Here is a 14,463-nt window from a genome sequence, read left to right on the forward strand (position 1 = left end):
CTCTTGATGGAGGCCTCGATATAACGGATAGCTTCGGGGAATAGAGTATCCGACTCGGCAGAGTAGATAGTGCGATAAATGATATAGCCCCAGTTAAGGTGGTGAGGGGCTACTGACTGTAGCTCAGGCATATTAGAGAAGCAGGTGATAGTGTAGCCAAATCGTGTGAATATTGAGTAGTCCGTGGAGATGATCAAGGGGTCAGAGGAGATAGAGAGAGATGGAGGGGTCGATACTTGAGGCCTCTTAGGAAGTTGAATACTAGTGCCAAGCTAAAACCTAGCCGAGTTTGCTAAAAACAATTATGTCTCAAGGCTCTCGTTGTGAAGCGGGGCGGCGCAAAAGGGTATGGATTATTCCTGCAAATGCTTCTTGGAGTGTTAGCGGTGAAGCTACTATTTCCAAATCTCTTGACTGCTCTCCGGAGTGGTACGTGTATCAATCTGTGGTAAGGTCGCTCTTCTACTGATGTAAGGATCTGAGTCGCAGTCTCGCACTACTGTCGCTATCTATGAATCTCCCACGCGACCTAGCATCACCAGTCGAGGTCGAAGTTCAATTCCAGTTCGAGTTGCTACTACAAGCTACCGAATGATATATTGATAATCGGAATATTCGGAATCGCATTCAGCCACCTGAGCACCGGAAGAATGGTGGGCTTGTAGCACAGTGACAGGCCTCACAGTAATTCACTTCCAAGACTCCTCTAGATCCGGTTTACACATTCACCTTCACGAAATATTCACAAAGATTACAAGCTACAACCTTGATTCAGATGATATATTGAAATTTCCTACTTTGAAACTCTCTATAGAGAAGTACACAGGTTGTAGCTAAAAATCTTGCTAGACCCGGAGCCTATGCTGGTGCTCACACTGTGCTACATGAAGTCTCTTAAAATTTTCTTAAGCACTGTTTATGTCTACTTCTGAACGCTGCCTTGCCATTCCGAAATAACGGAAGATTCACAAAATCTTCCGGAACACGCTTTAGTCTGCACATCAGTAAGGCTAGTAGATTTCAAACTAGGTGTCACCCGTTAGAGGGGTAGCTAGCCACGTGAGGGCCCCCTTTTAGCCTCGAGCCCCTCGGTAGCTAGCAATGGACCATCTTTCCCCCTCCTTCCGCTCTTTCGGGCTACACTAGGGGCTATATAATCCAACAAATTATTAAATCTGCTTTCGCTTATTTGAGGCTTTTGACACTATATATTAAGGAGCACCAACCGAGTAGGGCCATTCACACAAGCCCTATCAGATTGATAGACGCTGTCTTGGCCTGTCTTCACAGAGTGCCAACGATCTCAAGCACTTATCTAGCCTGGTCGCCAGTACGGACTACCTAGCGTTTCGTCAACTCTGCGCCCCATTGGTCGACAAAATCACCAACGTGCTGCGGGGTCCGGGATATGAAGTCGCGTATCCATTCATCCTATCTGTCTCGTGATTGAGGTTCTGCGTTACCCTGACTCATCCAGTATTCGTCGGCTCTTAAGTTCCTCACGGATGCTATTAAGCGTGGAAATCATGTTAGGCTGAACTCAGGGATGGTTGAGATAGGTCATCACAGTGTGGGGCTCGCGGATTTTGCGTAGCGCGTCTTGGGAATTGTTCTTTGCAATGAGTTTGCAATGAGTTTCTTTATCTTCGTTGGTAAGGTTGGAGCCTTTGAATTCAAAATCTGCATGAGATTATTAGAAGTTAGCCGTTTATCATTCATCTAGAACCACGGGATACTCGCATACCCGGTGTTTTAAACCGTTCAAGTCTTTTAACAAGAGCTTGAAGTCCTGCCGATTCCTGGTGCTACCTAAGGCCTGCATAATTCGTTCTATAGGAGCGATAGACTGATCACTACCTGGCATCACTGGGGGATTATTGAACACGGGAGCCATCAGTGCTTGCCTGACGAAGGTCGCTGAAATACGACCCAGACTCATCGGGCTTGAAGAGTGAAGTCGCCCTAGCGTAACGTCTCTCAGAAACTTAATCGGGGTGAATAGCTCTACTACATGCTCAACTAGATGACCGAAGTCAATATCCCATGATAGATTGAGACGAAGACCTCGAGAACTATCAAAACCACTCACAAGTGTCAAAGGAAGGGTGACTACAGCGATCTGAGTATTGAGAAAATTGTCAGGCTCATCATATCCATAGCCTTCATCCAGGATGGGATCATTCGCCCGTATAGCGCCACTCCGCGGATACTATCAAGTTGTCAGAGAAATTAGGAGTGAATCAGCGAAGGTTCATCTAGACTTACCGGCTAAGAGACAACCACAACATCTGGTTGACGGTCTTGTAAATTCACGGCATTTGTCCGTCTCCCTCTCCGATCAAGAACTCTTTTGTCGAAAGAGGCGGAATCGCTCTCGTCGTCAATATCCGAACAAGTATTCGGATTTTTGGGATCGCAACAATCGCTGCTCTCACATTCGCAAGAGATGGTCGACTTCTTTGACAGCTCACTGTCGTAAACACTTCGATTACAGACAATCCGATCCAGCTGAAATGATGTAACTCCTTCAGCCCAGTGCGCCGAAGAGTTGAGATAGGATCAAATTGCTTTGATGGTGAGATGCTTGCATGTTGATACCACACGCTTGTTCCAAATCTCTTCATATGCTGCATTGCCTTTGTATGACATGACAAGACCGCCAAGGACCTCCAGCATGGCTTCTCGCTGCTTGAATGTTGCGCGCCGTTGTATTGTTGACAAATGGAGGGCATCAAAAAAAGAGCTATTACCTGTGTATTGCTCAAGGCTGACAAGATCCCCCTTCATGGTATAATCATCAAGTCCACAACTTGGATCATCCATGAATCCTTTGACTAGCTGATCAAGCTTATCCTCACTGGAAGTGTATGATCTCTTGTCGATAGTCACATATTTCGGAAGGCAACCTCTGGCTCTGCCACCATCACCTTTGCAGTCTCCCCCAGACTGGTCGATTGAAACACGCACATAGTCATTTGGACAACCGGGCTGACAATAAACATTAACCTCCTTTGCAAGATTGGCCGGGCTGATATCATTGCGCCATTCACATTGACTCCATTTGACATTGTCCTCCTCACTGCAGCAGTAGCCGCGTTTCATCTCGCCAGTGAGGACAGTGCCCATCCATGCCATTTGCGCACCGCAAAAAAAATCACCACTACCAGTGGTTGAGAGAGCGATCTCAGACTTGTCGCTGGGACACTTTGTTGTGCATTGGTCAAACTCTCCAGCCCAGTCGTATTTGGAGTAAAGCTTCATACTAGGAGTATCGGTTGTGCAGCAAGCGGCTTGGTAGCTTTTGTGGCAATTTTTCTTGTTCGAACCGATTTCGGTGTACCCAGAAGGACACTTGGAATCGCACTGACCATTATTGTGATTACACCATCCACATTTGGTAAAATCGGGGCTTGAAGGGCAGCAAAATATGTGCTGTCCTGTGCTACATGCTGTAGAGTCCCACATGTGTTCGCCTTCACGGGCGCCATCGTCTGTGCGGCGAATCCGCGACCATACCACTTGGACAATCATCGCCGCAGTTTGTCCATTTGCACTGCGGATGAGTCTTTTGGACTTCCATGGAGGTGTCTCCATCTTCGTCGACCCGTCGATTGATGAGCGACGTCACTTCTCGGCCCACGGCGCGTCCCTAAGCCGAAGAATATTGCCCATAAGGCAAATCATGAGAAACCGCCCATACCATGACACCACCGAGATATTGGCTTCGTGCAAAGTCGGCTTTCAGTTTGAAAGTGTCTTCATCATCATAAGTAAGCCATTGATTGGTGTCAAACTTCAGGGTCTTCACAGCAGCATTTTTGTCTAATTGAGACGCGAGGTTTCCCTTCTTCATGATGTCCGAGATCTCAGAATTCAGCCAAATCCCGACTTCGCGACTACATTTTCCGGCATTTCCTCCGGAAACAAACAGACACCTTGGCTCTCTGCAGTTTGAATCAGCAGCAGTGAGCACGCGAGCATTGAACGCAAGACCCAACGCAACTTTGTTTGGTTGGATGCCATTCCGCCAAAGTAGATCAAGAGCATTGGTGATCTCCGTGATGCTGACTCCATCTCGTCCGCCGGTCGTTTTGAGAGATCGCTTCAGATTGGCCAAGAACTTCGGAAAATTGGCAAAGTCTCTCTTCTTTCCGCCACGATCATCCGCGACAGGATACCCCCAGTCAAGATCGATGCCGTCAAAGTTGTAAGTAGACATGAAACTCTGCACGGAGTGGAAAAACTTTTTCTGATTCTTTTCCGAAGCAGCAAGATCCGAGAACACATTCTGTGTAGCTCCAGGATCGTTGAAGGCCCAGCCACCAACGGCAATGAACACTTTGAGATCGGGGTCGGTCTTCTGACCTTTTTCGTTCCACAGAATTCCTTGTTAGTACCACAGAATCCAAACATGGAACAGTAGACATTCAGTGGGCATTTCGATGATTGTGCGAATTTGCCATATTTGCCGGGATCACACTCCGACGTTCTGTCGCAATTTCCGACACATTCCTTTTCGCCACAGACGGCGTTGTATTGTCAGACTTGGCTGTGTAAATTTGATCATAAGTTTTCCAGATTTCTCCCAAGATTTGATACTAACCATCAGGTCCCAGGCCACAATATCCATATTTGTTGCAGCATCCGCTTGGGCAGGGCTTTGAGACACCGCATTCTGGCTGATAATCGCAGTTTGTGACACAGTTTGAACCGCAATAGTCCTCGCCGACGCCACAATACCCAAACTTATTGCAGCATCCAGTTGCGCATTGATTCAGAGCACTGCAGTCTTGCGCATAGACAATTGGAAAGAAGATATAGGAGACGGCCAGGCAGAACTAGGCAAGTATAACACTAAGATAGCTCTACTCATAGTGACTAGCAGGCACCGCGTAATAATACCCCGTAAAGTACACGACTTATATACATAAGAGTCAGACATTAATAACACATAACGGTATACGTACAAACCAAATATCAAAGTTTGTAATAAGGTCGTAGCACGCGTTATGCGATATGGCGTCTAAACTGGAAGAGACTATTCGAGGACTATACATTGTAAAAAGCTACTATACATTTACCGCATAAATGATTTTCTAACTGACCGGGCATATAGCACGACTCAAGCAACCGAGTCTAGCTTTTCCTCAGGCTAACATATCAAAATATCAAATATATGCATGCATGCACGCAACTGCAGGCTGCTAGGTACTGCTCGTTCATCTCGGGGGGGGGGGGGGCGTACGAGCCAGATTGCATTGATATGTGCATATGATGCATTCATTTACGTGCCTTACTCGGTAGGTGTAGAGATAAAGGTCTCGCTCGGTTTGGGATCAAATTCTACCAGAACTGGCGTACAAAAGAGCTTGATACCTCAGGAGAGAACATGCTAGACATCGGGCATCAAAATTAAAAGGGGCAGTACGTCGGGTAGATTTCTTCTTTGTACAATGAGCTATCGAACGTGTACGGAGTGCCTTGAAGTCCCAAGCGCTTAGGTATCTGTCGAGTTTAAGTGCACAGCACCCTATAGTACCACCATGCGGTGTGCATGTTTTTAGGGGGCAAGATTTTGAACCGATGGATTCAAGCATTGAGACATTCAGACTGGATAGGGCTGGGAATGCAGAAGAAAAAGTGTATCAGTGTCTACATATGCCATGCACACGTGCTAAAGGACAAACCATATCAATTGACACATCACAGGGCATCCTCGTCACGCAAAGTGAGGTCATGCTCATATCCGAACAGCAGAAAAAGGGGGAAGGGGGCAAAGGGATAGCAAAGAGAAGAAAAGCACCAGAGTCGTTAATCAGTTCATGTCGTTACTGAGCCAGCTGGCACTGCTTAAATGGGCCGCAGTTGATAGTGAAACAGGGTCCAAACACTTTTGAGTGCCTCCACGCGATCCGATGCATCGAGAAGATCGAACCATTTAGTTCTCTGTAACTTGAGGACATGCCAGGGCTGGTCTGTGTCAGACTCGGGAGCGACGGTACTCGTGCCGTTGGTGAGGATGTCCAGGTAGCGTTGATGAACTCGGAGGTGGAGAATGGAGATGTGGTGGTTGATAGAGGAAATCATATAGACCTGCCGATCACCTGGTCAGGAGAATTGCGACGTGGGAGAGCCAAGCGAGCAGAGCAAGAGGGGTCTTTGGAGAAAATAAAGAAGGGAAAAAGGAGGGGGGGGGAAGCAATAACTCACATCGTCGTAGAGGCTTTCCTTGGCCTTGCCGATTCGCATGTAGCGCATACGTCTATCCCACAGGCTCGGTCCAGGTTGCAGGATCTTCCACTTCTCAGAGCTCGACATCTTGCGCATCGCACTGGGACGGCGCGCCAGAGAGGTCATGAAGGGATGCTCAAACTTGTGCCGCTTGCGCGAGCCTTCCAACTCCTCCATGGGAGAAGAGGGTTTTGTCGCATGTTCCTCGAGTATGGAGTCCGACAGTGGTAGCCCGTGCGCACTCTTCACCAGATCATCGAGGATTCCGCCGTTGGGCGCTCCGCCGAAGCGTGGGATCGTGGTCCACCATTTCCCTTCACCGGGGCGCTGTTCAACTTCCCCTTCGCGAGCACGTTCCTGCGCGGCTAACAACATCCCACCAACTTCTCGAAAAAGGTCGCAAAGCTCGCCCCTGCCGGATCCCGGTGCTTCACCCGGCCCCCGGAAAGCGGTTTCGGATCGGCACTGAGCGATCAAAACCGGTCCCTCGAGGATCCCGCTGCGAGCGATAGTGCGATCACGCGGGGACCGAGCTGCATAAAAGGATTGCCGGACGGGGAAGAGCAGGTTCTGGATGGTCAAACGGGGTGGGAGCGTAGGCGCAGTGACCTGGCACCCGAACGGCCAGGCGATCATCTCAACGAATCCTCGAATGGTCTCGTCTCGCATTTCGTCTGGCATCTCGCTCCCAGCCCCGACGCGGCGACCGGTGTACTTCTTCACCGACGGATGGGAGACCTGCTCCGAGGGGTCGGCAAGTGTGGGATCGTTACCCATGCCTTGGTCCACGTCCATGGTGGGCTCAGCTGGACCCGGCTCGCCCAGATCGGCAGCGCTGCCATCCAAATCTAGACTGTCTCCCTCCCCGGACACCGACGTGGGTGTCACCGGGCGCTCAAAGTAATTATCCAAGCTCGTATCCCAGTACTGTGCCACATGCTCCAACCCGGTCCAGAATTTCCTCGTTTGGGTCACCCGCACCCGAGAACGACCCTCGCGGGGTGGCAACCGGGCGACCTCCCGAAAGGTGTCCTCATTGTCCAATGCCAACTCCTTCCGTAATGTCTCATACCGTTCTCTGGGCGGGTAGGGAGCGCCATTGCTCATGGTCGGATGTGTGACCTCTTCTTCATCTTCGGATTCCCTGCTTGAGGATACGTTGGGATCGTCTGTGTCGATTTCCCAGGGCAGCGGAGGAAGCGACTGGGTCTGGTCTGCTGGGAACATGTGACGGATGTCCACATCCGAATCCACCTGTACGTTCAACGGCTGAAACCGATCGAGGGTGATGTCTTGTGGGCGCTTGATCCCCGCCAGCAGGCCATGGAGATCTGAAAGATTCGAGTCGGCATCGTTGGGGACAATCTCGGGGAGGTTGTAGACGGGGAAGTCCAGCGGGGTGGGCGTCGAGGGGGGATTGCGTTCCTTCTCAGGCTCTGAGCTGGCCGAGGGTAAAGCTGATGATCACATTAGGACTGTCTTGAATTGATTCCGTGCAGCAACCAGCGACCGCACTTCCCGCCTTGAAACAGGAGGGCAGATGGGCGGTTCCCCTTTCTTAAAGGATCCATGAGCTCGACGCGCACACATGCTCATGCCGGACGCCACTGACAGCGGGACGCTTCTTGACCGCGGGGCAGTTTTGGAGAGGGGAATGCCAGGAATCTTGTAGAACTCACCTAAACCGGGGCCCCATCCAAACATTGTATTCAAACAGTGCAGTGTCAGATGAGATTTCCAGGGTGCATTCTCGGATGGTTCTCTCGTTATAGACGTTTATCACGGATCGCTCACTGGTCGGAGGTGGGGGGAGCTGAGGAAGAAGGACAGTCGACGTCGGGAGACTTGCAGGAATGCAGAGTTGTGCAGAGCGCACAGGCGATGTACGTTTGGGCCGAGTCGAGTGGAGACTCCAAGTGTGGAGGAGACAACCCGGACGAAGGTGTCTGAACTGGAAGAAGAAGAAGATCCCCGGCAAGAAGGGTGGTGTGGTCCTGAAACGTGTCCGTTGCATGTGGACAATAAACTTCTCAAAGCTCAAAATCCAGAACGGAGTTGAGAGCCATCATTTTTTACCAAGATTTGGAGCTGTGCCCGTGCCTGCGCCCGTGCCCACGCTGGCGCTGGTGTTGATGCTGGCTAGTGCCTGTGCCTGAGCCTCTTCCGTCACCAGAAGAATTTGAGTCCACTAAGAACCAAAACGGGACCCAAGAGACAGTCCGAGAGAATTGCAGAGATTATTGCTGGAGGACTCCTACCAAGCCGCCCATGCCTTTGGAGTACTGAACCCACGGTTCTGCGTGTAGTCGTGTACCACACACTGCCGCCCGACCGTGACGGAGAAGGTCTTTCTCGACGAATGTCATGTCTCGGCTGATCAGCACTCAAAATTGGCTCTCTCGGGGTCGATAGGTCTCTTTTCCAAAAGTCCATAGATGATTCAAACGGTGTGAGTTGTGGAACCACACCTTTTCTGATGGAGAGAGGGAACATGTCCAGCATTTCAGAGCTGGTGCACTGGTGAAACGGCGTGTGGCTGGACCCGTCCAGACTTCTAGTGGGGGTGGTCTGGTGTCGCACGACAGCCAGCCTTGACAGTGCCTACTTTGATTCAGAATGAAGGCTGCAGTCTGAATGAACCAGTGGGGATCAACTCAGACAAGTATGAGACTGTCAAGTTCTCAACCGGTGGGAGATTTCCATTCTGGGTTCGTGTGCATCTATTTTTCAAGGGAGGGAAAGATGTCAAACGGAGGACACGCTCGGACCGACTACGATACTGGTGAGACTGTGAGACGTATGAGGGTGGGGGAGAGATCTGGTCTATGCATAGGTAGCAGCCCTGCTCGAATGGCTTCGAGGCTGGTTTGTGTGAGATAGATCGCAAGCAGAAACCAGAGACTTGCGAGATTGTTCTGGCTGACATCATGCTCAAGCACGGAGAAGGTTCCGATGCATCAAGCGGGAGAGGAGTCAAGGAGAGAAGACTGTCAAAGATATGTCTCCCAAGACTAGTCCGGTGACACAAAGATTTCCGACCCAGACGGGAACCCCAAATTATCTGTCGCATAGAGGATTTCTTTTGGAAGCCGGAAAACTTGATGTTCTTAATGGCACTGACCCTGGAGATCGCTGAACTAAGTACCTACCGTCACTTCACGGCCCCAAGAAGCTCCAACAGAAATCCTTGAGCCATGTCTACAAAGTTAAAAAAAACGAATCGTCCAGACCTACCCGGTGCGGAACATGATTCGACATGCTCCCTATACTGATCACGCTGACAATACAATATTGCGAGGCCGTTTGTACCTCGGTTCATGGAGTGGCACACCCAATCACAGTCTGCCTCCGGACTGATTTGTGAGGGTTTGCAGAAATTCCTCCTATGAGAAGGTCCTACTCTGACTGGGTCCCAGCCATCATCCACGATTGTCAAGAATTTTGGGACTCTTCAGGGGGGGCCAGCCTTATTTGGGCTGATTGGCCCCTTCAGGGGATCGGGAGTATCGTCTCCTGCCACAGACTGGCAAAGCTTAATGAGTTCACTGGGGTAGGCGCTGGGGCCAGTGACTCTCTCAGTGGTCTACGCAGTGATTTGCCCACATGGTCCGATGCTGGGTAAATGTGCTCTGTCGCACCCTTTGCACTCGCGCACGGTAGGAAGCGCCAGCTCCCCCAGACGTGAAACAGTCACCCACCCCTGACACCATCCGCCCCCCCCAAAACCAAACTATCCCTGCCCCCCCCATTCTCCATCGTAGACTTGGCTGGCCGACCAATATAGAGTCTGGTATAATAAAGAACACTAGGGCCAGAATCTGACGTGAGGTGCTACTATTGTTTTTATTTCTGGCCCCTCATGCAACCTATTTGCCATCTGACGGCAATGTGCTAAATTGGTATATCACGCCTTTCACAATCAGGAAACGGCCCGACGGAACCGACGAAAGAAGATCATGACTGCCTAATTAGGGATTTCATGACCAGTCGTCTGAAAAGAATCACGTGTATGATGAAGGAAACTGAGCCAACGACCATAACGTGACAAAAGAGGGCCTCCAAACTGATGAAAACAAAAACATAAACAAAAACCCTTGCTTGAGTGTGATTGTCAACATTGGGTGTCCAACTCGATACTTTGAGAGCGGTTACGATCTTCTGCTTTTCTCTGTCGCAGTGGTTGCATTCTCTGTTTCCAACTCTCTCTTTGGTATTTTTTCATCGCATTTGATTTCGATCGAGACACCCATCTGCGCTGTAATTCTGTGGCCTCCGGGCTAAGGTGAGATGCTGCGTGCTTTGTCGGCGGAGGGATGGTCCCATACCCCTCGATATCCGAGTAAGTGATGATTGTGAGCTGGGCACGATGCTCAAGGATGCTGGGATTGTTGACCTGACTGGGTACCACTGTAGGAGTGGAGATCACCTCGATCGTGACGGAAACGGTCCATCCGACGATTACATTGACAGAGGTCCTCACCGTTGGAGTCACACGGGCGCAGACATCCTCACCAACCTCACCAAACGCCGGGCCGTCGTCGCAGCCGCCGCCGTCGCCACAGTCAGAAGTGACTGGGAGACAGACACAATCGGAACTTGGCTCAGCAAACGCAGATCAAACACCGACATGGTCATCCGACGCTTTAATGCCGAGCCAACTCACTACTTGGCTGCCAGTGTCTACACTGTCACCGGTCACCCTCACCTTGCCAACATCGACAACTCGTCTAAGTGAGGACTTGGTGAAGCCTTCAGCTGTCTTGCCCGTCTCAGTAGCCAGTTCGGCGACCTTCTCTGCACCAACGTCGATGGGAGGCTCGTCGCAAACCTCGAGCGTCGGGGCTGATGCGGCATCCAGTGCGCAGCCGAGTCCAAGCACTTGGCTTACATTGAGCCATGCCCCGGCTACAACCATGATGACAACCACTTCAATTTCGAGTTCTCATCTTATATACCCTTCGCTGTCCCCTTCGTCCGCCACAGCATCATCTACCGGCATTGCTTCAGACGCCAGCTCCCTCGATAGCCAACTGAGTCACGGCAGACCTTCGTTATCGACGGGCGCCATTGTGGGATGTGTTGTCGGAGGAGTCATTGGCCTGGGACTGGTCATACTTGCCTGCCTGTTTTGTCTCAGACGCAAGGGAATTCAGGTCTTGAGCAGCCTCGGGATGAATTCAAGGCGGAAAAGTGATGATTCGTTGACGACTCTTCACGCCATGCGTGACAGTGAAGCTTTCCCAATGGGCGCGGTCCTTGCCCCTCGAGCCGCGAACATGGTACCATCCCATGCGACGACCCCTCGCCCAGTCGTTGCTGAGCCGGTCAAGCAAGAGCCAACTACCGATACGCGGGGTCTTGCGCAAAAGTTCCACGCGAAACATGGGGCCCTTTCTGCACGCTGCTCGGTTACTCCGCTCATCCAAGTGCAGCCCTGTTCCCGTGCGCCCTCGACCCTCTCTCACCTGTCATCTCAACAATCGGCGGAGACAAAGCTGGACTATATGGAACAAGCAGAGTTTGGCACTGCACCCAGTGCCACATCCGACTATGAAAGCGTCGATGACCCTGAGAAGAGCGTGATGATGGTCGATTTCTCTAATTTTCCCGAGGATAACAGGCTTGCCCCACGGAGAGACTACGATATGCGTCTGAGCACGCGCAGTGACCCATTCGATCTCGAGTTGCCATTAAAATCCCTGGGATGCCATGCCCGGCCGTTCCAACAAGGCCCAGAGACTGGCCATTTCTAGTGTCCCTGCTTTTTTGTGCCTGTCAACTCCCTTTGCATGCGTCAATTTGGGAAGCTATCAAAAGGATCAAGTCGGTCCATCTGTTCATTTATATTTGGATCTTTGCATTTTCGGAGTTTGGAAAGATACCCTATTTTTCGATGTTGTTTATGTTCTGAGCGCATTTGCGAGATTGTTATTTGGATTCTGTCTGTTTTGTCAATGTCCTGTATCATGTACGTACCTAATGAGAAATATAATGATGGGGTACCTCTAGAGAAAATCTCATGATACGAGTACCTCTACCGGTTGCTGCGTCAGCGGCTCTTAGGTCTGTCACACCCTTTGGAAGCTTGATAAATTAGCCCGGAAGGTACCTATACATACGTCCGTCCACTAAATCTCATCGCGGACCAGTGGAAACAGATATATCGTGCGTCATAGAGGTCGACAGGGAGATCTAAGCAACTTTTAATCTCGACCCATCCCCGTTGGATGGAGCCTGAGTAACCCATGTTCGAATATGCTACGTACGTGAAGACATGCATTGATTTTGGTCGTTCTCGGCCCGATGGAGATAAGGTAGGGATAAAAAACTAGATCTGAATCTTGGCTAGCCACCTCTGCTGTTGTCATGCCCCGTCAGATCGATGGCTCAGTGATAGGGCCTCAAGTGCTTATATGCTTTTAGCGCCCAGACTGGAGCATTTTCGTGATACTACCCTCGTCTACTCTCGCCTGATAGGTAGATGCTATGCTTGAAAATGGCGACCTCGCATCATCTCCATACTTGGTTGGAAGTAAGTAGTACTTTGGAGGCTACCAACCCCTTGTGCTCATCGCTTTCTTAGGCATCGAGCTGCGACCACTCGCTGGCCTATCAAGGCGGCGACGCAGCCGGACATTGTCCCTTCTGAGTTAGAGAGACAATGTGCCAAGTACATCCTAGCTGGGTGGAGCCCAGCACGAGTCTGGTGAGGGCAACAGGGACGGAATCAATGTCAGGGCATAAAGAAGAAGAGACCAATGAAAGATGGGTCATAGATTGCACAACGCCACACTAAGACCTCGGCTTCCCCGCTTTCGAAGCCTCGTTAGTCCATGATTGAATAGACCTAGCGTCAACTCGACAAGCTGATATTTCTTTGACCCCTGGCACCCCATTTTGCATTTTGAGAGCTGGAAAGGTTCATCTTGCCAGTTGAATAATTTCCAACACCCCAAGGTTGCGTGTCATTATGGCTTCCACAGGAAAACGATGGCCCTCCCGCGAAGGTATGCAGTACTTAAGGAGTCCCCGTTTCCCCGGAGACTCCACACTTGCTCCAACTACATGTCAAAGGCGCTAACCCCATCCACATCCAGGACTCACTGTGGATGTACTTTCCGCCGCGCTTCACCGGACCGTACTCAGTCCATGGAAGGTGCTACCAATTCTTGCACTGGCCCAGTATACAGCCAAAGGACGTGAATTACTCGAATCACGACCACAGCTGCTCCGAGTGCTTCATGCCCTGGCCATAACCGCCGTGATCAGCCGTCTCTCCTCCTGGTTTGACCGGCGCACTCTCAACAATGGAGTCTCAGACCATTACGACTGGAACCGCGAGGTTGTTGTCCTCACCGGTGGTAGCGGTGGTATTGGCCAGAGAATTGCGCAGCTGCTCGGCTCCCGAGGCATCAAGGTCGCAATACTGGATGTCAATGCGCCGACAACCCAGCTGCCCAACAGTGTCCGCTTCTACGAGTGTAATATCACCTCACCCGCTGCCATTGCGGATGTTGCTACCAAGATCCGTGCCTCCTTCGGCCGTCCCACTATCTTGATTAACAATGCCGGAATTTTGACCGGGAAGACGATCCTCGGTACCACCGAGGCAACAACTCGTCGGATGTTCGACGTAAACACCCTCTCCCACTACTGGCTGGCCCAGGAGTTTTTGCCGGACATGATCTCCTCAAACCACGGAATGGTGGTCACCGTTGCTTCGCAGGCTGGGTATACCGTCACCGCCAACATGGTGGATTATTCTGCATCCAAGGCGGCGGCGATTGCCTTCCATGAGGGTCTAGGCGTGGAGTTGAAGACGAGATACCAGGCACCTCGGGTGCGAACGGTGTTGGTCACGCAAGGATTCACGCGGACGGCGCTGATCGATAATCTCACTCCCGAGGATACATTCTTGAATCCGCTTTTGTATCCGGAAACTGTGGCGGAAAAGGTGGTGGAGCAGGTCTTATCGGGACGGAGTGGTCACGTCGTCGTTCCTGGGGTAGCGGGTGCCATTGCACAGAGATTGAGAGGGTATCCGCTTTGGTTCCAGCACTCGTTGAGATGTAGTTTGGAGAAATTTATGCGGGCGGAATGAGAGACGTGTGTGAATTCGGTGCAGTATTGAACAGTTTGGCGACCTCGGGTCGGCGGAATGTGTTGGAGAACTATGTCGTTGTGATCTATTGACATGAACCAGCAATCTCTAATCTTGTGGATATGGCGCTT

At 50.9% G+C, this 14,463-nt stretch overlaps 4 protein-coding genes across 4 annotated transcripts; 2 read left to right on the top strand and 2 right to left on the bottom strand.

Annotated features, from left to right (window-relative positions):
* Window positions 1-1,711: 1,711 nt before the first annotated feature.
* POX_f08214 (uncharacterized protein) lies at window positions 1,712-4,630 on the bottom strand (the record flags this gene model as incomplete). The annotated part of the gene is made up of 7 exons (XM_050116994.1): window positions 1,712-2,209; window positions 2,599-3,255; window positions 3,327-3,442; window positions 3,517-3,649; window positions 3,701-4,386; window positions 4,481-4,544; window positions 4,604-4,630. The coding sequence occupies 7 exons, from the start codon at window positions 4,628-4,630 to the stop codon at window positions 1,712-1,714; spliced, it is 2,181 nt and encodes a 726-aa protein (XP_049967133.1).
* Window positions 4,631-5,850: 1,220 nt separating this feature from the next.
* POX_f08215 (uncharacterized protein) lies at window positions 5,851-8,597 on the bottom strand (the record flags this gene model as incomplete). The annotated part of the gene is made up of 4 exons (XM_050116995.1): window positions 5,851-6,093; window positions 6,211-7,688; window positions 8,308-8,419; window positions 8,490-8,597. The coding sequence occupies 4 exons, from the start codon at window positions 8,595-8,597 to the stop codon at window positions 5,851-5,853; spliced, it is 1,941 nt and encodes a 646-aa protein (XP_049967134.1).
* Window positions 8,598-10,597: 2,000 nt separating this feature from the next.
* Window positions 10,598-11,984, top strand: POX_f08216 (uncharacterized protein; the record flags this gene model as incomplete). Its single annotated transcript, XM_050116996.1, has 2 exons — window positions 10,598-10,962; window positions 11,012-11,984. 2 exons carry the CDS (start codon window positions 10,598-10,600, stop codon window positions 11,982-11,984), a joined length of 1,338 nt encoding a protein of 445 aa, XP_049967135.1.
* A 1,217-nt stretch (window positions 11,985-13,201) lies between these two features.
* POX_f08217 (Dehydrogenase RED2) lies at window positions 13,202-14,332 on the top strand (the record flags this gene model as incomplete). The annotated part of the gene is made up of 2 exons (XM_050116997.1): window positions 13,202-13,238; window positions 13,329-14,332. 2 exons carry the CDS (start codon window positions 13,202-13,204, stop codon window positions 14,330-14,332), a joined length of 1,041 nt encoding a protein of 346 aa, XP_049967136.1.
* Between the last annotated feature and the right edge of the window lie 131 nt (window positions 14,333-14,463).

The sequence above is a fragment of the Penicillium oxalicum genome, chromosome VI, assembly GCF_001723175.1.
Source record: "Penicillium oxalicum strain HP7-1 chromosome VI, whole genome shotgun sequence".
NCBI lineage: Eukaryota > Fungi > Ascomycota > Eurotiomycetes > Eurotiales > Aspergillaceae > Penicillium > Penicillium oxalicum.